Source organism: Pyrgilauda ruficollis, unplaced genomic scaffold (assembly GCF_017590135.1).
Source record: "Pyrgilauda ruficollis isolate IOZ18807 unplaced genomic scaffold, ASM1759013v1 scaffold10, whole genome shotgun sequence".
NCBI classification, from domain to species: Eukaryota; Metazoa; Chordata; class Aves; order Passeriformes; family Passeridae; genus Pyrgilauda; species Pyrgilauda ruficollis.
The window spans coordinates 9196078-9218168 of NW_024508101.1; the positions used below are offsets into that span (position 1 = coordinate 9196078).

The 22091-nt window shown below is 49.9% G+C and overlaps 2 protein-coding genes across 2 annotated transcripts in view; both read right to left on the minus strand.

Annotated features, from left to right (window-relative positions):
• Positions 1 to 105: 105 nt before the first annotated feature.
• Positions 106 to 12445, minus strand: LOC121351548 (SRSF protein kinase 3-like). Its single transcript, XM_041463774.1, has 13 exons — positions 12309 to 12445; positions 11539 to 11604; positions 9861 to 10001; positions 9594 to 9702; positions 9032 to 9119; positions 6803 to 6890; positions 6438 to 6544; positions 4368 to 4530; positions 3062 to 3147; positions 2526 to 2633; positions 2046 to 2115; positions 1870 to 1962; positions 106 to 624 (listed from the first exon to the last, which is right to left on the minus strand). The coding sequence occupies exons 3-13, from the start codon at positions 9904 to 9906 to the stop codon at positions 437 to 439; spliced, it is 1146 nt and encodes a 381-aa protein (XP_041319708.1). The 5' UTR covers positions 9907 to 10001; positions 11539 to 11604; positions 12309 to 12445; the 3' UTR covers positions 106 to 436.
• A 1585-nt stretch (positions 12446 to 14030) lies between these two features.
• PLXNB1 (plexin B1) overlaps positions 14031 to 22091 on the minus strand; it is a 55826-nt gene continuing 47765 nt past the window's right edge. The window contains exons 30-37 of the mRNA XM_041465170.1: positions 21640 to 21724; positions 20757 to 20923; positions 20249 to 20409; positions 19866 to 20013; positions 19074 to 19138; positions 18917 to 18992; positions 18500 to 18574; positions 14031 to 17976 (exon numbers count right to left, since the gene is read on the minus strand). Coding sequence (XP_041321104.1) covers positions 17872 to 17976; positions 18500 to 18574; positions 18917 to 18992; positions 19074 to 19138; positions 19866 to 20013; positions 20249 to 20409; positions 20757 to 20923; positions 21640 to 21724 — 882 coding nt within the window. The 3' untranslated portion in view covers positions 14031 to 17871. The remainder of the gene's footprint in view (positions 17977 to 18499; positions 18575 to 18916; positions 18993 to 19073; positions 19139 to 19865; positions 20014 to 20248; positions 20410 to 20756; positions 20924 to 21639; positions 21725 to 22091) is intronic.

Sequence of the window (22091 nt, forward strand, 5' to 3'; positions counted from 1 at the left end):
CGCCGTCCCTGGAGCCCCGAACAAAGGCCGCGGGGCAGTGAGGCGGAGGGACGGCCCCTCCGCGGTAGGAGGGGCGGCCGAGCCGGGCAGGAGGGGCCCCGCGTCGCTCGGTGCCCGAGCTCGGCCGAGGGGCTCCGCCCGGTTCCGGTGCCCGCGTAGCGCGTCTGCGGCAGCTCGCAGTGAGCGATGCGTGCGGTCCGCAGCGCTGCAGGGCCGCGGGAGGAAGGGAGTGGAGCCCGGGCGCGGAGGGAGCCGCGGGATCACGCCGGAGCTGCGCAGCCGCCGCCCCGCTCCGGTCGCTCGGCAGAGGCGGCGCACCGGGGGTTGCGGGCGGGCCGCCGCCCCCGCCGGGAGAGTCGGCCCGGCCCCGCGGGAGGGCGGTGCTGTCGCTGCTGCGGGTCCCGCGGTGCCGCGAGGCGGGGACAGCCGGCTCGGGTCACGGTGCGGCGATCCAGGCGTGCCGCAGGCTCTGCGCGGCGCTGGCGCGGCGCTCGGGCGCGTAGTGCAGCGCGGGCAGCAGGAAGGCGGCGAAGGCGGCCGCCTCCTGCGGTGTCCAGCCGTGCCGGTCCGCCAGGATGCCGGGGAGGCTGCGGGGAAAGAGCCGGGAGAGCCGCAGGAGCGCGCCTGGCAGAAACAGCGTGGGCACAGCGCCTCAGGCACACCTGCGCGGCTCAGGCTGCCGCGCCTCGCCTCAGAATTAACCCAAAGCATCCCGAAAGATCTTTGCCTTCTTCTTGGAATTATCTCTGTAAGCTGCACCTGAGCTGCCCCTTGCAGGTTTGGCTCTCGGGTGTTTCTCAGGAACCACCTTTTCAAGCTGGTGTTTGGAGTCTCTCTGTTCCTGAGTACTTTTCTTAGGTGAGAATGTGCCAAGAGTGCACAAAGTGTTCCCAGAATAACCATGCCAGAGCCATTGCTGCTCGTTCCCCGTGCCTGCCCACAGGCACCCGGATGCATCATGCTATTTCAGTGTCAGAGCTCGCAAGACTCCAGTTGAGTTTGTTACATGCCAGCCAGCTCTGTGGGGCCCTGCAGAGTGTATGACTGAGCAAGAAGCAGCCCTCGTCCTGGGGAGTGCACGGTGTAAATACAGTGATTCAAGTCAGGCATGTGTGGTCAGGCCAGGCTGGTTCACAGGGAGAGTGAATGTAGAACTAGTTTTGATTCATTTCTTTCAAGAACCATAGAAGATGTAAGTGTGAGCAAAGGATGTGGATGTGCAGGGAGGTGCTGGTTAAATTCCCGCATGGGACCAGTACTAAGCACTGAATGAACTGTGGGTAGGCTGGTAAGCATGAAAGCAGAGAAGGATGGTAAGCCAAACTGCAGAAGGGTGGAGTCATGTGATGCCTTGTGGTCAAAAAAGGGTTTCAAGAATCATGAGTCAAAGGGAAAGGAACTGGGGAGAATAAAACAGAAGAGATGTTGCAGTTGGGTCAGAAGCCTAAATATAGCAGCCACATTGGAAGGATATGAGTGTCCCATTCCTGGCCATCATTGTTCTCTGTCAGTGAATGGGTGAAGTGCAGCCTGTTACACACTCTTCAGCCTTCCTGGCATGGAACTGTTTCCTGTCTGCATTTCCATTTTCTCCAAATCCAAAGGAGAAAGAATGGAAATGCTTTCCCTGTTCGGTGTTTGCTATGACCATTTTTCAGGATTGTGCATTCATCCCTGGAATGCTCATGGATTGCAAAGCAGGCAGGGCAGGGAGTGTTACTGCTCTTTATGAAATTTCCATTTGTGTTCCATCCCTGCTTGTAGCCTGCATTGTGTGAGTAACCTTTGGGGGAGTTCAACATGAGCTGAGTAGGAGTGTGTCAGATCTGCAGTGATTTTTAAAATAAACTTCCTTATGCCAGTTCTTACCTGGCCTGCTGAAAAATTTTGTTGACTTGTTCCAAGAGAAAACAATTTGAGGAGGAATTCTTCCCAAGAGTTCAATAATACGAGCAACATGATCTAGATGAAGGGAGGGAAGAAAAATTTAGATACAGACTGTGACACTTCTGTCAGTGAAATGAATAAAACTCATGGAGTCCTACCATCATCTCTGGAGAAATATTTCCCAGGTTGAGGATCAAATAGACACTCTCCAGTTGCCATTTCAAATGCCTAGAAATGGAGTAGCACTGTTAATTCACTGATTATCTTGGAGTTTTCCATGCTCACTAACTGATATTGCCCTCTTTATCACACAAAACTGGTCCTAAAATGTGGAAATACTCACACTGGCTTGATCTGTACCACAGTGAAACAACACCTTTAGCTCCATCAGGATGAAAAGCAGCATGTGCCTGATGCAGGCAAGCCTCTGAGCTAATCTACATGGAGTGAATTGCTTTAGAGCTTAAACTAAATTCGGAGTGGGTTGTACCAGCAGCAGACTTTTGCCCTAAAGTGAATGAGTGCCAACAGCCCCTTTTGCCCTCTCAGAAAGGAAGCTTTCTTTACATGGATGCTAAGGACACGCTGCCCTGGCCAGGTAAGGTCTGTCACCTCCCCAGTGCTGTCCCCAGCCCTACCAGGCAGGCTGTACTCCAGATATCCGCAGGAGTGCCGTAGTCTAATCCAAGAAGCACTTCCAGGGCCCGGTATGGCTGCGTCTGTATCTCCTTGGAAAAAGGCTTGTACTAAAACAGAAACAAACTCCTTAAACCAGCCACAGCAGCACTGGTGGTCATAAGCTTCTTGTGCAGTGACAGGACATTGGGGACACAAATGAATGTGTGTTCTCAGCTCTGTGCAGGGCACAGCCAGCACATTCCTGCCCCACTGACACCAGTGGGAATCTACCTCCCAACATTTCACACTGAACATAGTTTTAAATTTCTAATTGTAGGGACTAACAGCAAGCTGGAGAAATGTCCAAAACTGACAGTGGCTCAGGAAGAACGTGCACAGCTTGGAGCTGAGAGTGGCAAACATAACAAAACCTCCCAATATTGGCATCTCTGAAATAGCTGTTCAGCTGTAAAGGGACAGACAGACACAGTGTGGGATGGAAAGAAGCACACAGCATCCCACATTGTCATGGGATTGAGACTTGGAGCAGACTCACTGTCCAGCATGCGCTTCCTAGATCTGCAATTTTCACCTCTATGCTCATTAGATCAGATTCTTCCAACTGATTGTCAAGATCACCTCCTAGATGGAAAGGACAAAGAGAAATCAGGTCTTTCTGAACCAGCAGGTACACACCACTTACCACAGGAGAGGTATGTCTGCCTTCCCTTAAAGTTTCTTGGCCTAATTTAGGAGCTAAAAAGCTCCTAAATACTTTTTATCATAAATCAAATGCCGCCTCTCTTTTTTTAAGGAACACAAAAAAAGGCCTGGTATCCAGTAAAAACATAAGAGAATGGGAGAACAGTAGCTTGGAGTGGAACAGTGTGACCATATGCTCCTGTCGTGCTTCAGGGTTCCTCTAGCACCAAGGTTAAATTACTGTGGGCCCAGAGGAGAGCACCAGTCAGAACAAAAACATCTGTAATTTCTCCTCAGCCTTCAGCAACCCTGGCTGTCACAGACCTTGGATACAGCCTGCTTGGCCAGCAATGTGGACCTTATGTTTCCATATGATCCCAGAAAAAGGTAATTCCTGGTTTAGTGCCTTACAGTGAGCTGTCAGCCTGTGCTTAATACTGTGCTTTTCTGCTCCAAGCAAAAGACTCGGTCACTAATTTAGCATTCCCTGATTGCCCCAGAGTTTGAGAGACAAAACAACACTGTCATGGGAGAAATGCTCACAGGAGAACACAGTGCAAGGATAATATGAAAGGCCTCATTGCTGGGAGATGAGATAATCTCTTGAGAAACTCTCCAGCCCTACATCTTATTCAATATTCACACCATTCTGTGCACATAAATTATGTCTCAGAAGGCCTTGAAAATTAGCAGCACATACAAGTCTCCCACAAACCTCAGAAATGAGGGAAATAAAGAGCAGGAGTGTCATACAGCTTTCTGATCAAGCCTTTTTGTATGTAAACCTTTCAGCAGCTGAAAACATCAGTCACATGGAACTGTCCTGTACCTCAAGCCTTGAGAGTGAGCTCTGAGGTGGTGGTGGGGCTGTTAACAGATATCTGTGACCTGTAGCTGTCCTTCACACAAACCCACCTGCAGGACCACACTTCTGTAGGTGCCTTGAGCCCAGCCTGGTGTTTGTGTTAAGCAGAGAAAGGAGAGGCCTTTCAGCAGCATAAGCTGGCTATAATGTTTTATACTGGCTGTCATGTTTTGTACTCGCTGTTGTAGGAGATGTGAACCTTTCCTAAGGTATCTGTACCTGCTGCCTCTTATTTCTCTCCTGCCATTAAACACCTAAGACCATTTTTTTGTTAAAAAATCCCTGGAGTGCTCACCTGCTCCCTTTAGCCTCCCTTCTGTTCCCTGGTGGCAGTCGAGTGTAGCCGTGAGAAGCCTTTGGAGGCCTTTGCTGCGTCCATAGAGCAGGATGTTCTCCGGTTTGATGTCTGCGTGGATGATGCGGCAGCACTTGTGCAGGAAATGCAGCCCTGCCAGCACCTGGCAATGAGGCAGCACTGTCACGCTGTCACAGCAGCCCTGACAGGGTCCCCACCGCCTCTCCTGCCCCAGCAGCTGCCAGAGCAGGCAGGCACAGCGGGAGTGCAAGTCAGGGACAGTCAGGCACGGATGGTAACTGCTGGCAATAAATGGTTTCCTGGTGGGGTGGCCTATGGGAGCAGGCACAAGGGGTTCATCACCTCACAGGACAACAGAGCCCCAGGAGCAAGGGGAGGCCTGGACAGCCCAGTGAGGAAAGGGCTGTTTGGGGTGACACACAGCAAAAGTGTCAATTGTCACAGTGTGACAATCCACAGACACCAGCACGGATGGGCAAGCCCAGGGAAGTGGGAGGAGGACGGGGCTATGAGGAGGCTGTTATGATTACAAAGCTGAACTTTCTCCTGAAAAAACATTCTTCTTTGGATGGCTGTTGTGTCCTGGGACCTCTGTGCCTTGCCACTGATTATAACCAGCCCCCAACTTCCATTTGAATGACACTGACATGTAAAGGGACTGGTGTCAGTGACAGGCATGGGAGGATGTTCCATCATACAAGGAAAGAAGAAGACACAGGATAACACAGACAGGAGGGGGAGAGACCATGAGTGAGTGCAGACAGAGGATTTCAGGGCCCTGCAGGAGAGCCATGTAGGGAAAGAAAAGCTCGTGATGCACCAGGGAGAGCCTGGCCTGTCACAGGGGAGAAATAAACAACACCTTCCAGAGACGAACACTCACTATCAGAAATCAATAACAGAGAAAAGGCTATGGGGAGATTTAGGTTTGTTTTTTAACACTCTGGTCAGTCATAAAGGACTGGTAAATATTCTCTGTATTATCAAATTCTATTCTGGGATGAACACCAGCCCCAGGGAAATATCAACCTTAAATGGTAACTGTGAAATGTGGGGAAAGATTTAAATAACTAAACTGGAATGAATCAGAAGTAAATACTTCCCCAGTGCTGTTCTGAAGGGAGGAAACAGAACTGAGATTCTACAATTAAAGCAGATAATGTATCAGCAAAAGCCTGAGTATCACATAGAGCACAGAGGTAATGCCACTACATTTTTGTGTAACTTACTCAGGTGTTAGTGGAGCTTCTTTAGAGAAAGGAGAGGCTACTACAGAAAACAGGATGAAGGAGGAAGCAATTTTCTTTCTTAGTATCCCTAGAAGGGCACACGAATCAGGGTAGCAAATCTTCATCTTGGCAAGTGTGCAGACTTCTGATGAATCTCAGCACGAGAGGCAAAAAGTAATTTTAACTATTCTGAGGCCTCACTCAGGTTTCTCATTCCTTAAGCAGAGCCAGCCCTGAAGAAACTCACTTTTCACCATCTTTTAAATAGGCACAACACATCCTTACAGTGGATGAAGGAAAAGTTGGCTCTGTACAGGGAAACCTCAACATGGAGAGAACCAGCTGACCAAATCAGCAATTTAGAAATTCACGTGAAAATGGGAGGGAGACCTTGATCAGCCTTCAGTGGTACCATGCAGAAAGCTGCTGGAGCTGACAGTGCTACCCACAGCTGGATGCCAAGGCAAATGCCAGCAGTCTGGAATTACTGCCAGAGGGGACTTCTCTGGGCAGCAGGAGGGCAGAGATGGTTTGCCCACAAGAAGTAGAACTATGGCAGGCTGTTTGTCCCCTGCTACATCTACAAGCAGCAGAGAACCCAATGATTACTGGGCTGATGGGAACAGAACTGCCAGCCCTGACTCCCTGGTGTACATCTGCAGGCTTTTGGCACTTTGTGGCCTTGACTCCTTCCCAAACCTGAGGAGGCTGCAGGCTTAGGCAGTAACACCCAAGTCCTTCCCCTTGGGAGGAAGACTGTGGCATGTCCCACAGCCAACAGCCCCTTGGCACCTTTGCCTGATTGCAGCTAAGTTCTCACCTGCTGTAAAGACTTTTTCACAAAAGACAAGGGCAGTCCCTGGGCTGTGTAGTTTTCCATCAGACATCGAATGGAAGGACCCAGCACCTCAAATACCAAGCAAGAATGTGGGAGAGAGTTAGGGATTCACTAACAGGGAAAGGTGTTACCACCAACCCTTTGCCTTTCACCAAAGCAACCAAATACCTCCTGATTCAGCCTCTCCCCTCCAGCCATGCCCATGTGCCCTGGTCCAGCTGCAGCCCTGCTCATCCATGCTTATCTTCCTCATGGCAGCACAGCACTTAGGTTTACACCATCCTGTGGCTCTCCAAGGCAAGCCCAGACTTTGCTGACCCAGAAAAGCACTCTTCTCTGAAGGATATGGAAACCATTCTCTCCAATCATTCTGAAGTCATCTAACAAAGAGACGATGTTTTCTCCTGCCAGGTCCTTCTTCTTCATGCAGCTTACCTGAGGGGGAGGATTCCAAGAAAGCTGCAATCAGAGACATATATGTGCACAAGGACACTTTCTGCCTGTTTTATCCTGTCTGACAGACTTTCTCTTCTGCCACTTTGTGACAAATCCCATGAAAACAACATCAGGAAAACCAGGAATGAGTTTCTGTATGTTTTGTCTTGCTCTTGACCAGGTGGGACCATCACACCCACAGCATCAAAACAACAAACACCAATCCTGTTGATAGTATCTAGCACATTTCCTGCTGCTTATTCTCTCCAGGCAGACTCAGAAAGTGTTCCTTTCTGAGGTGGAAGGGGATTCCCCCAAGAAGACAGCTCCCTGCTCTCAGCATCAGTGAGATTTTCTTTGCCTCACACCAGCCCTTTGGCAATTTTAACTCAAGGGGTTGAAGAGAGGCAGAGGCATTATGGCTGTCTTTGGCCACTCAAATGCTACTTGTCTTATCAGGGTAGAGAGCAGCTTCCACATCTGGAAGAACTCAGTGAAGGAGGCTTATTTGTGCTGGAAAAGGTTGGCTGTGGGCAAGTGATCTATGGGATATGGAGGGGTAGTGGAGGAGGTGAACACATCCTTTGTACTAGAGCCAGGGGTCTTCAAACCCAGCATGTAGTAGGTCCAAAAACACCAGAGATGGTTCTTCACACAGCACATAGGTGTCTGGGGACTGTTCTTGTTACAGGGGGCTGTGGTTACTGAATCTCACAGGGACTTGCGAGGGTTCAAGGTAAATCCACTGAGAATTCCTGCCCACACAAGCATCGTCCTTGGCCTGAGAAATCTGCAGCTGGAAACTGCAACAGGCCAGGGGAGCATTCAGTGGGAGCAGCACCCTGTGCTGTGCTCAGCTTGTCCTTACACCCACCTGGACATGTGCTGAGTGAACCTCCAGGCACAGGTGCTACAGCACCCCCAGCACCACACACCTGTGTGACAAGGAGCACCAGGGGCTTGCCCTCCCAGAGCACTTATCCTGGTACAGCCATTCATGCTGGTTTTTTCTCTCCTCATGGCCACAACTGCTAGGGTTTTGGTTTGGTTCATTTTGCAGATGCCAGATCCACCTGCACCAGTGCCAGAAGGTTTGTTCTGGCACAACACAAGTGAGCAGCCCTGAAAGCAGAGACCAGATCATCTCTTCTGGCAGCTCTGCAGGCACTAAGCCCTAGTGCTGGTGGGAACAAGCCTTGGGAAACAGCTGTGTGCTGCTGAATGGGCAGACATGTCTCTCAGAATTAATAATAAATCAGGGGTAAGGCTCACTCTCTACACAGGGTTGTGCTGATGTGTGGAAAAGCAGCCCTCTGATTACATTAAATTAGTGCCACTTGGTACTTCCTCTTGCATCACTGCATCTGGCTCATCTCCCTTTAGATAGGGCCTACAGATTTACAGGTGTTAACTAAATCTCTCTCAAACCTGTTGGAGAAAGGCCACAGAGTAATTTAAAATGCAGAATTTAATAGCTTTTACTCACCTGAAGCTGATGTAACTTTGTATTTGAACAAACTTGAAGAATTGTAACCACAAGCTTTCTAGAACTAGCAGTTCCAGACAACTTCAAAGGCAACTTGCTACAACCCAGATACAGGCACCTAATTATCACCTCCATTAGCAGAGGCCAGAAGAAGCTTTCTGACTTCAGATGTTTATTGTGTTTTGGTACATCATGTATTTTTCTATTGCAAATAGTGCCTTTTACTTCAGCATCAGTGTTGTGATACAGCAATGTCCTCTGAGTAATGTTCCTCTGTAAATGATACAGGTACAGTAGATATGCTCCTATCTCCTGCTTAAGAGCATTACCACCTTCTTCTGTTGATTGGATACCTTATCATTCTGCAGATTCTTCCTTTTTGCTGGATTTCAGTCTCAGCTTAAAGAAATGGGCTGACAGGGCAAGTGGGACATGTCCCAGTATGATGCAGGAAGGAGAAAATGCCTGTTTCAGAGTCCAGTCCTGAGCCAGGGTGATTTCTATGAATTCCCCAGCTTTTGGTTTTTTTTCCTATTCCCTCACCTAGCTCCTTGGACTGAGACCAGCAGGCAGAGGGGATGATGAGGCTGATACTCAAGCCTGAACTCAGTGGCCATCTGCTGGAGCAAAGCACAGACCCACAGAATATACTTACACATCGGAGGAAAGCAACCTCATCCTGGGCAGTGTCAGCAAAGCCTTCCCTGCTTTTCAGAACCTTCACAGCTACCTGCTTCTTCCTCCTGGGAAATGAACCACAGCTGTCAGCCAGTGCTGGCCCTGACCAGCAGCACTTCCCTTTCTCCCAGTCAGCCAGCCCTGGGCTCCCCAGGGAAGGTGCTGCCCTTCTGCAGGCACCCTTGGCCTCGGTTTGCAGCACACCAGGCCCATGGGCATCCCTCCTGCTGGCATCTGGCAGCACAACTTCCCCAGGGACCAGCAAGAGACTGGAGAGAAAAAGAACACGAATAATGCAGGGTCTAAACAAGAAAAGAAAATGTAGAGCAAGGGCTGATCCCACTTCATTTACATTCTTTGATTTCTGGGGACCAGCTCTGCTCGTTGCACCCCACTGATCTTGCTGTCAGGTTTTCCCTGTGCTCAGGGGTGCCTGGCATGCTCCCAGACTGTGCTCTGCTGTGTCTACAAGAGGGGCCAGCCCTGCCAGGACATCAGCCACCCCTTCCCACCTCCCTGAATGGCACTCAGCCCCTCACCTCATGTCCTGGCACAGCCAGACAGTGGCAAAGGTGCCACATCCCAGCTTGTGCAGCACCTGGTATCGCGTGTTGAACACCTCTCCCTCCTGCATGGGGTGGTGGCCTCCTGTGGAAAATCATCACCAAGAGATATTAATGACATCTCTAAATGCTCTCAGACTGAACGAGCAGCTGAGGACAGCCTGACAGGTCCCAGTGGCCTCCTTTAGCCTGGGAAGAGCCTGGCATGATCTCATCTCTGGAGCCTCAAGGCCAAGGACTGACCTGTGCACTGGGCTGATGGCATCTCCTGCTGCCCCTGCTCCTCCATGGCCCTGGAGCATGGCAGATCCTGGCACAAGGGGATGGAGGCAGTGGGACACCAAGCTGTGGGACACAGGCAGTGTGAGCTTCAGCACTTCATTCCTTTCAAGAGAGATGGAGAGCTGCAGGGTGGCCATACCTCTGCTGTGCCCTCACACCCCTTTCCTTCCCATTCCCTTCTGCAGCTCTTGGAGTCAGGCTGTTACAAACACTTTTGGCACTTCAGGGAGACAGGGATTATTTTAAGAGTTCAGAAGGGGAAAGCTGGCAGGCTGGTCCGGGGCCAGGGCCAGGTGGGAGTCTCAGGTTTCCTAGTGTGTATTTTCAGGGGCTTAGCGGGGCCTGTGGGACCCCCTCCCACAGCCAGGGAAAGCACCTCTTCCCTACCCCCATCCTGGCTGAGGGGGGAATTTGGGCTTTGGCTGGCAGGCAAGGCTCCTGCTCCAGAGGGGTGTGAAACAGAACTTGCATTCTAAACACTACAGTGCTGCTCCTCTCCCACAGTCCAGCCCTGGGGCTGGAGCACGGGTTTGTCACTGACAATCGTGTGACATCCCAGCAAGGCCACAGGACATCCTGGCAAGGGGCTGCTCATGGGGTTTGTTACTATGACAGTCCAAAGCACAAACACCAAGACAGCAAAGACAGACTGATCCAACTGCTGTCCCCCAGTGCTGCAGCACTGAGGTAGGACTGGATTCAGTACTGGTCACCTGAAATAGCAGCCCAGAGCTCTTATTGCTAATGAAATACAAATTTAAGCCACAGTAGCTGGGGCACTCCCAACCCCGCCTTCTATAATTTGGAAATGTCACTTGCTGTACAGCTGAAGCTTCAGGCTAACACACACTGTCAGAGCTCGAGACAGGTGATAGTAATGCCCATAGAGCATTAGCACAGGTAGAAATATTGAACTTTAAATCCTCCAAATCAGGTCACTAAAGCTCAGAACTCATCTGAACTAGAAGATTTTCAGAAATAGTTATAGAGGGCTGGCAGTGCTGGTGGCAGGGAGTTGTTCTGGAGCTGTAACATCTTCCAGCTGCTGAGACAGAGAACCTGTTTTGACTCAATGTTTTGATTTCCTCAAAACATTGAGGTTTCTTTCCATGCGCTGATGTTCCTCTCCCAGCACAGCAGCCAGAGGCACAGCCTGCCTTTGGGCACCCAGCAGGCTCCCAACACAGTTCCAGTTAAGGGTCAGACTGGGCTCAAGACTTTCACCCTGTCAAGGAAAACCCAAAGTGCCAGAGATGACATTACTCTGTTCACCCATGCCTGCACAGAAGTCTGAAAGGAGCTCAAAATGCCTCCCCCTCCTCACATTTCTACACCTCTTACCCTTGCATTTATGCTGTTCAGAATCAGTCTCTTTGGGTATAAACCCCCTGGACGCTACATAGCCACTGCATAGCCACTCTTTACAGTAAATGTTCCCTGACATCTCACCTATGAAACAGAACTGAAATCAAAATTTTCCTTATTTCCTTAGTCTGTGCACAGACTAAGCTTATCAGTACCCTCACACACTCCTGCACCTCCAGCATCTGCCTGGGCCTTCTTCACTCACATCATGAGGACAGCAGGGCCTGAGCTGAGAGCAAGCAAGCTTTAATCATGCAGCTTACCATTCACCTACCTGCCAAAGCAAAACTCAGTTTTGTGGAGATGGGAGTTCAACAGCTTCTTCCCTTGGTGGAGTGTTCTGGTGATAGGAGGCTTCAGTGAGAAAATAGAACCCAGAGGCAGACCCAAAGTGTAAAACTCAGCCCTAGCATGGATGGAGCTTTTGGGCAGTTCAGGCCCTGGTGGCCTTGTTGCTGCAGAGGCAAGCCGAGTCTATCCTTAGGCATGCAAGACTTACCTCCATCCACCCTCTCTGGGTGGAAGCACTGGCAAAAGATGAAGAGTGTTGCTATGCAACTTGGTACAGGAAAGTGAAATGCACTTTTCTAAGCTTTGTGATAGAGGACAATTGGTGCTTTTAATCCTTCATTTCTTGATACTTTCACATTAAATACAACTTATTTTGCTTCTGTCATTCCAACTACTTTGTGCAGAACCCACTGAATTGCTGCAGGCCTAGACTAACTCAGGGAATTTCAGCCCAAGAACTGCTCCTGCCTGGTTTGTGAGAGACATGGACGAGGAGTGATGCTTCAAATCTGGCCTGGACTCCTCCACCGAGCCTGCATGGAACAGTGTACAGAGCTGCCCAACACCAGTCATGCCTTATGACACCTGGACCTTTGGAGTGGCAGAACTCACCAGACCAATACACACTTTCAGCTCCTGCACCACCACAGACCTGCAAGCCCTGGCTGAGCACAGCACCCCTGCAAGTCACAGCACACAGCAGACAAGCGGCCCCGGCGGGGCTCTGAGCCCCAGGGCCCAGCACAGACTCACCATGCAGCAGCTCACGCCATTCCCTTTGTCATCTGGCTCGCTCTGGAGCTCCCCAAAGTGAGATACCAGCTGGTCCTGCTCTGATTTTAGTCTGCACTGCCCCAGGAGGGATGGCCTTGAGCCCACCGAACTTCTGCATCACTGGATGGACGTGGTGAGGAGTAGAGCAGGGTATCAGATCACAGCACCACTTCTGGGAACAACCTTGGCTTTGGGAGAGCAGGAGACCTCAGACAGCTGCGGTGGATTCACTTTACTGCTGGCCTCTCCCTGCCTCCCTGGCAGCAGGCCTGTCAGCCTGCAGTAGATTCACAGTCTCCACAGCAACTATTTATAGCGGGAAATTCACAGCTCTACTGAGATGGAAACAGAGAAGTCCTCCCCCTCTGCTCTGCCTTCTCCAGACCCAGAAACCGTGGGGCTGCCTGACTCTTCCCCCTGCTCCCAGCAGTGTGTCAGCAGGACTTGCTCTGCGGCACCATCTTCTGCCTGGCAGAGCCATCCCTGTTCCCAGACCAGCCTGTGTGCCACACTGCCAGACCTGAGGAACCTCAGCCTCTCCAGCAGCACCTGCACACAGTCCACCACCACCACAGCATGGTGCTGCTGGCCACAGAGCCCATGCTGCCCCTGCTCCTGTCTCTTGGAGAGTGAGCACAGCAGCATCCTCCCCACAGCCCTGGGGGGACACGAGCATCCCAGCACACACAACACAGGGGAGGAAAAGGCCACACACAGTAAGAATCACTTTTTTTTCCCCCACTGCCACGAGCTGCAGCCTCACACCGGAGCTGGGCATGGCCTGGCCTCCCCCTCGCTGGGGCCCTGGGCTCTCACAGCTCGGGTTTCCTGGCTGAGGCTGCAGAGAGCAGGCCCCAGCCCTGCAGCAAAGGGTTAACCCTGCCTGCAGTAGCTCTGCTGCAGCTCCAGGCTGCCAAACCCAGGCCAGGGCCTCCCAGAGTGGTTCTCCCCCTGCCTGTGCCCCTCTGCTCTCACCTGCCTTCCCTGCACTAAAAATACCAAGGGAGGGGGCAGAGGCTGCGCCAGGCCGGGTGCTGAGCCCTGCGGGGCAGCGTGCAGGGGACAAGCGCCTTGTGACCCCTTAAAGGGCAACAAGAACGCACAGAGCACAGAGAGGAGGGACTAAAAGAGGGGGAGAGGCAGACTGTACGAAACTCTGCTAGTAAAGGAAGGGGAGGGAAGAAAAGAGGACAGATGGGCCAGGAGCCAGATTGCTGTCTGGGAAGAGCTGTGAAATTCATTTAAGAATTAAGTTGTTTTGGTAAATTAGAAGCACTGGTTTCTGCCTCACGCTGGTGGACAACAGTGACCAACAGTGACAACGGTGAAGGTTCAGCAACCCTTACCCAGAGTGAGAGACTACAGCCAGAGCTGCCAGGGACCATGTGGCCCCAGTGCCAGCCAAGACGAGTGTCTGTGGAGGGAGGCTGCCTGCTCCCATGGGCAGGGATGGTATTTGAGCTCTGGAAACTGCAGAGGAATGCAGGTGGAACTGGCACAAGGTTATCTTGAAGAAACACAACCTAGGGAGGAGGGAGAAGCCTCGCTCCTCACACAGCTTCGGGGTCCTGGTGCTTCGGAGTACAGTTTCCACTTAGGAAGAAAAAGAGGCAAATACATTCTGTGTAATTGCATCATCATGCAATACCAGCATGACACAGAAGTTGTATATTAAAATTTATTGAATTATTGTGTAAGAATTCTCTTTATTAAAATCATTTTGACTCTAAACTGATTATTTACAGACAAAACCTCTTATATCACCAATAGATTCCTACATCTCAGAACAGTATCTACAAACAGTTATTACACTATGTAACAAAATTCAGATTTTTTTTTCCAAGCTTTTTATATTAATTATTAATTCAAACTTGAGAAAGACAGTACCTTGGGTGCTCTGAGCAGAACCTAAGGTGTGGCAGGGCATAAATGCAGGTCAGGCCATACCATAACAGACAGACAGACACCAAGTCACAAGGCTGGGAGAGAGCAGAGTCACCACGACACAGACCAGGAAAACGACTACAAGAGCAAATGCCCTGGGTGTTCTGGAAACCAAAATAACCATCCCCACAAGAAAGGCACACATTAAAAAAAAAAAAAAAAAAGAAAAGGAAAAAACAAGAAAAAAAAAGTATCTTGCTGCAACCAGGGCACGCCCTGAAAAAGATGGCATTCCACCAAGGCAGCAGCATCCAAGAACCCTCTATTTTAATTTTAAAAAACCAGCCATAATTTCTACCAAAATAAAAAAGCTTTCAGGTACAGCCTAAATTTGCCACCAGACAGATGAAAGCAAGAGCTCTCACATCTACGTCACGTGGGCGCCAGCTGTGCTTCAGCCTGCCAAAGGGAGAGACATTCAAATACACTAACGGAGATTTATCTTAACACTGATGAGTTCTCAGCCTTTCACCCAGACCACGGCAAAAGCAAGTCCCTCCCTCTGACCACAGCACTAAATAAAGCTGGGTGACTGGGGAACATCGCTGTCCTGGGAGTCCTGCTGGAGCAGTGACATCCCTGTGTCCCACAGCAGGCTGCGGTAGCAGGGCTCTCTCTGCTGGTGCCCACTGAACTTGCTACCTGTGGGCAAACAGGAACTTCCAGACAGGATTCTCTGTCCTTGACAAGGAATGTCCGGTTGGTTGTGGAATCAGGCAGAGACTGGGAAAAACTTGGAAGGATCAAGAGGAATAAATAAATAAGTTTTCCCCGCAATAGGGAATTCCATAATAAAACCTGTTTTGTGCAAAATTAAATGCAACAGAACCCTGCCACAGAAACGGATTTTGCCACAGGACAGGGGCACGGACGGAGATAAGAGGGGTCACGCCTAAACAGCCAAGATGATCCCAGGAGGGCCCTCAGTGTGTGTCCACAGGGAGGAGGATGCTGGTATCTAGAACACCGAGGACAGATGGATGGGAGGAGATGGGCACTACCAGCTGTCCACCCTCACTGCACCTGCACCGGGCAGTGTGTCCTGTCCAGCCACGCAAGGACAAGCTGAAGATGTTAAATAGGTCAATCACCTATGTTTAGCTCTATTTTTAAGTCTTGATTATCAATCTAATAAAAGCAGACTTTCACAGATACACTCGGAAAAAGCAGACGATTTCCAACATCCAGGAACAGCACTGAGAAGCAGGGAGAATGTGGATACCAGTGGGAGGTGGAATGAGAATTAAGCCTCAAGCCACTCTGTTCTGGGAAAGTGCAGAGATAATTCTGCAAAAATAGGGGCAGACACTGACAGTCTGTAGAGCCAGAAATCCAGGGGAGTTTCTGTGGCTTCTGGCAGACACTGAGCAAGCTGGAGAGGCCACAAACCAGGCCTTGTTTCCTAGGGTAGAAAGTCCATCCACCAACACACAAGGGGACAATGCTACTCCACCACTACACCTGCACCTGTCTCAAACCAAGGAATCTCCTCCTGCAGTCCCTCAAGAAATGGGCTTTACTAACGTGTACTGCATTGTTTTTTTCCCATCCAGCAGTCCTTTCCTCAACTTTTTGGTGTGACCAATTTAATCAGATTTAGTCAAGACAAAGGTTTCAGAGATGCTGAGTTCCCATAAGTTTTGTGGAAATGGGTGATCAGGCAGGAGCGAGACCCTAACTGGTCCTCACCTGGGGAAAGAGGCAAACTCTGCAGCCCCATTTCTGCCTGGCAGCAGCCAGCCAGCCACCCTGCTGCTCTCTCTGTACAGCAGGATAGGAGCAGAAGGTTGCACAGGGATGCTCATACTCTGGGCACACCATGTACCTGGGAATACTGCTATACTGCTGAGAGAGGGTCACAGAAGAGAAGAGAGGCCAGCATTAGCCTGCTTCATGGACAATTCTGCAACTGCACAGCACTTGCACAAAGCCACAGGGCTGATGGAGGCCTGGAATTACTGCTATTTGCAATGTAAAGAGAGGTAGGGATGTCATCCTGCTCTGTTCTAGCTCTGCTCCCTCCTGGCTCACACAATCACCACCTCAGAGTAGTGGCAGAGGAGTCAGACCTGTCTACCTGCCCCAGGCACACAGGACATCAGTGTGGAATTAGCAGCTGGGGGGGCAGGGGTGGGGCGAGCGGGAGAGAGAACAAGTAAAGCACCCTTACAAATTAGCTCCTAGAAGGGCAGAGGACTGTTCACAAGGTAGAGGAACTTAGGAAGGAGCAGTGAGGAGCTGCCCAGTGACAGCTGCCAACTAACTGTGCTTGTGCCTGCTGCATGGCCTCTCCTCCATGCACAAATCATTCCTTTTTGCAGGACACCAGACTCTCCTTGGGAACATCATGGTTGTGCTTGACAGCTCCTTTGAGTTCACAGCTCACCAAGTAACCCTTCTATGTGCCACAACAGGAAAGTCTGAGCAGTGGAGCTGAGAGTTAGGTGTAAGGCAAGCCTAAGAGAAGAGCACAAAGACAGCCTGGGACTGAGCCGTGGGGAAAGGCGAGCTGCTGGTACAACGACAGAGACACCTACAAGTTATCCCTGCAGACAAAGCAGCGGAGAAAACTGCTCCAGTGCTGACAGACGTTTGTCAGTAGAAGTGCACAGAGATACTTCTCCAAGAAAAGCTTTGTCTCAAAGCCACAAAGTTAAACATTCTCCTTTAGCATTTAAATACATTAACTTTGAGGGTATTTACAAATCCAGTTCAGAGCAGCAGAACAGCTGGACACTGGAGGAAGGGGGAGTGGCACAAGGCATTTGTTGTGCTTTTCCAAAGAGCGGGACAACCTCTGACCACAAGGAACCAGGAAGACAGATCCGAGCTGAGTCAGTGGAGACCGAAGCGAGCCAGGTAGCGACTCTCACACTGAATTTGTCCTGAGGGAAAGGGTGAGGGGGTGCTGTCCATCTACAGTGGCCCCATGGCAAACACCCATGCTGGTGAGCACATTCCAGCCAAGCAGGTGCCACACACGAGCTGTCAGAGACCAGAGCACTGGGGAGCAAGAGACCTTCACCACTGGACACTCTCCTTTCCACATCCAACATCTGGGACCAGCAGGGACATTGCTGCAAGGAGTTTCTCAGGAGTGCTTGCTAGCTGGAAACAGAGGTTAGCACAGCGATCAACGCAGAAAAAGCTTCCTGATCCCAAAGGAAGTGAGTGGTGGCAGCAGGGAGTGTTCCAGCACTGGAAAGGGCATCCATGCAAGGCTGAGGACTCCACAGAGAGTGCTCGGTGTTGTCACCTGGCTCTTCAATAACATGGTTTGCGAACTTGGCACATTCACATAACATCTGTAGGAAGGACCTGTGTGGCCCCTCAGCAGTCTGCCAGGGAAAAACCAGAGTTTGTCCTTTTTTATTTTTTTTTGTTTCATTTTGCTTTTAAAAAGAAAAAAAAACTGTAAAAAAATATTCTCTGAGATGCAAGGACGCTTGTACTTTGTACTGCCTTGGCCATCCCCTTGCTCACGTCACCTGCAGGTTCCTTGGAGAGTCTGGTTCCAATGGCAGCAGGACACCCTGTTTATCAACTAGGATGAGCACTGTCCCCATTCAGCCAGGGGAGAGCAGTCTGTCTGTGCCTGTCACAAATCTGTGACTTTATTCTCCACAGCTGCTGCAATCTGTTGCAGTCTATATCCAAGCTGCATCTTCTGTGCCGTTGGGTCTTCTTCCAAGGCAGTAATGATCTGCAACAAGACAGAGCTCACTGGCAGCCTTTCTCCAGCACACAACACCCAACTCCATGCATTATGGAGAACATCAAGCTGGAATTCAGCATGCTCTGGTCTAGAGTGGGTATGTAGTAGCTAATCTCAACCACAAAAGAAGTATTCCAGATTCATTCTAGTAACTTACAGACTTCACAGGGCAAAAAGAATGCTAAACTTCTCACCTGAAAATTAAGTCTTTAGTACACCAATCTGAACTAACTTCATTTCTTCCTTAAGTACAGTATTTGGATATTGGAGTAAAAACGAAATGCACATGAAATCCCAAAAGCCTCCAAGTCAGAGATAAGTTCTTTTTGCTGATCTCCTCCCTTGCTCTTTGATAAGAATAAAACAAACTCATTACATGAGTTATGCATGCCAATGAAATACACAGTGTTGGAATAGTCTGGCTGCCCTTAATTGTTAATTTCTGTAGTTTTTCTGTTTGGGTGGTAGAAGAAGAAAGGTATATTCATACCTGCTGGAAACACACACTCACCTGGTCATAGTACTTATTGATGTATTTGTACAATTCATGTAGAGCCACCAGGGAATTGAGGTCACCTGAGTAATTCTGTTTATAAGAGAAGAAATTAGACAAAACTGCGAGACACCTAACAATTGTCCTGTCAAATTCTGTGTCCTCACAACTCATTAAGAAAGCAACAGGAAAGAGAATTCACCAACAGTTGCTAGCAATGTATTTCTTGCCCTGAATCCTTGACTACCCCCTCTTCTCTCCAGTGCTTGCTGGGCAGACCCTCACCCTCCCTGTGGTGCAGAGCAGCCACTAGGCACAGTCAGTGTGTCTGAGCAGAACTGCACACTCAGCTGGAATATCTCATCTTTGCATTAATAACTCTCTCCTGGATACAGAGGTGAGGGGCCAGGTGACTTCTGAAACACTTTTATTTACCCGTGACAGCTCAGCCAGGGCAGAGTTCATCTCCTGGTCACTGGCAGAGATGGTCTGACGAATGTCTGCGTAGTACCTAGATAGGGGCACACAGGAATTAATGCATGGTCCCTCCTCCTCACTGCTGAAACTACAACTCCTCACATCCATCACTTACCTTTCCACCATCTGCTTGTAGCGAGGAATGTCCCGGGCATAAAGCAGCTTATTGATTGGAGAGTCCTTGAACATCCAAAACCAGAATTGGTTATGAAAAGCTCCTTTTATTGTGCTGTGGACTAACCTCAGCAGGTAACACCATCACTTCTATTTTCTGCCATTCGTTTGGGATCAGGAATTTTTTGTCCTCTGCATGGAGAGGCACTTCAAATAGCAACCTCTCTTCTAGTAATGCAGTCTGAGGTACCCTGAGATGTGCTGATGAAGGCACCCTGGGATCCCTGGTCCAGCCTTCCCCCTGGAGCTGGGTGATCACCAGTATGAGATCACACTGGCTATGGCTTTGCACAGCTGATGCCTGATGTGCTCCAGAGATCCACCCACCCCATCTCTGGTGACCTGTGCAGGACTGTTCCACCCTCAGCACAGGGTGACTAGTGATGGTGGAAAGCCTTTCTAATGGCCAGTCTGAATGTCCCAAGTTGCATCCTGTCTCCCACTCCCACTGTCTGCCACAGTCAACTGGAGTTCAGCTCTGTCCCCCAAGTAGCTTTATTTACAGCTGCAAGCTGTAAATAAAGAGCACTTCTCAACAATTTCTTGTTGCTAAATAAAATCTAATCCTCTCTTCTCTCTTCCCAGGAGCCCTCATTCCTCTCCAGCTGCACATGGAAACCAGGGGGAGCCTAGCCTGCTGTCCCCATGGTGCTACATAAACATTATTGCCTTCCTAAGGCAGCACTGCTCAACTCTGTGTGCCAGCCATGGTCCCTTCTCCCTCTGTACTCACCCGCCCTAACTTGTGGTCAGCTATTGTACAGGAGTCCATGAAGGTCTGTGCAATGACCAGCAGCACAGCGTCCACGTTATCCGACGTCTGAACATCAAAAACAAACTGCGGGTTCTTGATGATGTTGATCCAGAACCGCAGGGGGAGGCTGTAGAGAGGACAGAAGGGCAAAAGGGCATCAGCAGAAGTAGCAGCCACAGTGTTGAAAGATATTCTACACATTACTGATCTCTCTGCTCTGCCCTCCCAGCAAAACCAGCACTTCACTCTATGGTCTGCTGCCCTGCACTTGAATTTTACTCCTCCTCAGTAGGCAGAGATGGCTGTCACTTTGCAAGCTCTAAGCAAGTCAGCCTCCTCCAGGGCCCTCAGGAACACTCTACCTGTTTGTCTTCCAGATGTGGATGGTCTCAGGGTCTGTGATCCCATAGTGTATGGCCTGCTCATCTAACAGGTCAAAGAAGTATTTGACTGCCAGAGGAACAGGGCGGTTGGTACTGAGGATCACCTGGAACAAGTCATCCACAAACTTCTGCAGAGTGCCCTGTGGAAAATCAAACAGGACAGGGTCAGCACAGACAGAGGAGAGTAGAGAGCCTGGGCCTCAAAGATGAGAGGTCACCCTCATCTTGTCAGTGACAGCCCCTCACCCATCCAAGGGTACTCCACCCCCACGGAAGGGAGCAGCAACAAAGGAGAAAGGAGGCCCCTGTGGTGTGTGGAACAGAGGCCAGGGAGAACCTCGTGAACAAAGCAAAATGTAGAGGAGACTCAAATGTACTCAAAGTCACTGCAGGTATTGCTTCATCTTCACACACACCCCTGCAATCTGCTGGGGGATATGAAGGATGGCAAGATCCCAAGCACAACACAATGTGTGCTTCCTCTCACCTTCATTGAGAGCAGACGTGTCAGATAGATCTCTGGGATTGCCTTGGCCCGCTCCCGATCTCTTAAGCTCCCACGCCGATGCTTGGGAAGCTCTGGCTCTTCTGTTGGTTTTACCAGGTGCCAAAGTTTGATCCCACCTTCATCTGCATCCTCCAGCATTGGTGTTTCTAAATCAAACAATTGTTTACAGATGAGTGTTGGCTCTCTCACAGTAGACCTTGGCCAGGTGAGGCCAAGAAAGCAAGATTTCCCAATATAACAGAAACACAAATGGGAAGGCATCTCTGGAGGCCTCTATCCAGCCTTCTGCAGAGTACAACCATTGCCAACTATACAGCAGGTTGCCTTTGTTCACCCAAAACCTTCAAGGTCTTGGAAACCTACCCACACAGGGATGCCCCCACTACTCCAGTGGTCTGTTTCAGGGTTGAACCACCCTTCTGCTGAAGAAGTTTTGTTCCATATCCAATCTGAATCTCTTAAGCTGCAGCCTGTGGCTATTATTCCTCACGCCACAGGAATATCCATGGAGCTCTTCACTCTGCCAGGCAGTAAGGAAACTGCCTGACATCCCATTATCCCTCTCAGCACCTGAAGGCATAAAGATTTCTGCAAGTTGCAGACTGTGGTCAGCCCCAGAGAGTCAGACAACTGTGCTTGTTATGCATTTTCACACCTAGCCCAGCCTTCCTCTGTTCTCACACTTTTGCTTTTCTCTGACCTCATCTGACCAAGCTTTCACATATCCTGACAATCCTATGAGGGTCCAAGGCATGTGTCAGCCTTCTGTATCAGCACAAAGCTGGGGCTACAGCAAGAGACTTGTCCCACTAACTGGCAAGTGCTCTGAAGTAATTTTATGAGAACAAGACATCAAACTCACTTTCTCCTGGGATGTAATCCTGATTTTCCCTGTGGATGTGCTTGGTCAGGCGTGGGACGAGTGCTACTGTTGCTCCATCAGGCACCTGCACACAAGCAAAACAATATTCAAAGCAAAGGGCATGTTTCTCATCAGTATAATAGTCAAGCACTTGTAGAGCACAACAGGCTGTACCATCACTAGGAATAGGGACAGAAACAGGGATTTGAAGGCACCACCACTGTCTTTCCTGAGGGTGAGAAAATCTTGTCTGTACCAATTAAAGAACAAATGTTCAAAGTACAATGAAGACAATACTCAGGGACTGAGGTCATTCAGATCTAGAACATGTTGCAACAAGGCACTAACATATTGCAAGATACAACACACTGGTGCAAAGTAATCAAAAAAATCCCTCTTTCCATTGTTAGAAGGTACTTGGCAGCTCAGTGCTAACTGATCTGGCCTGGAAC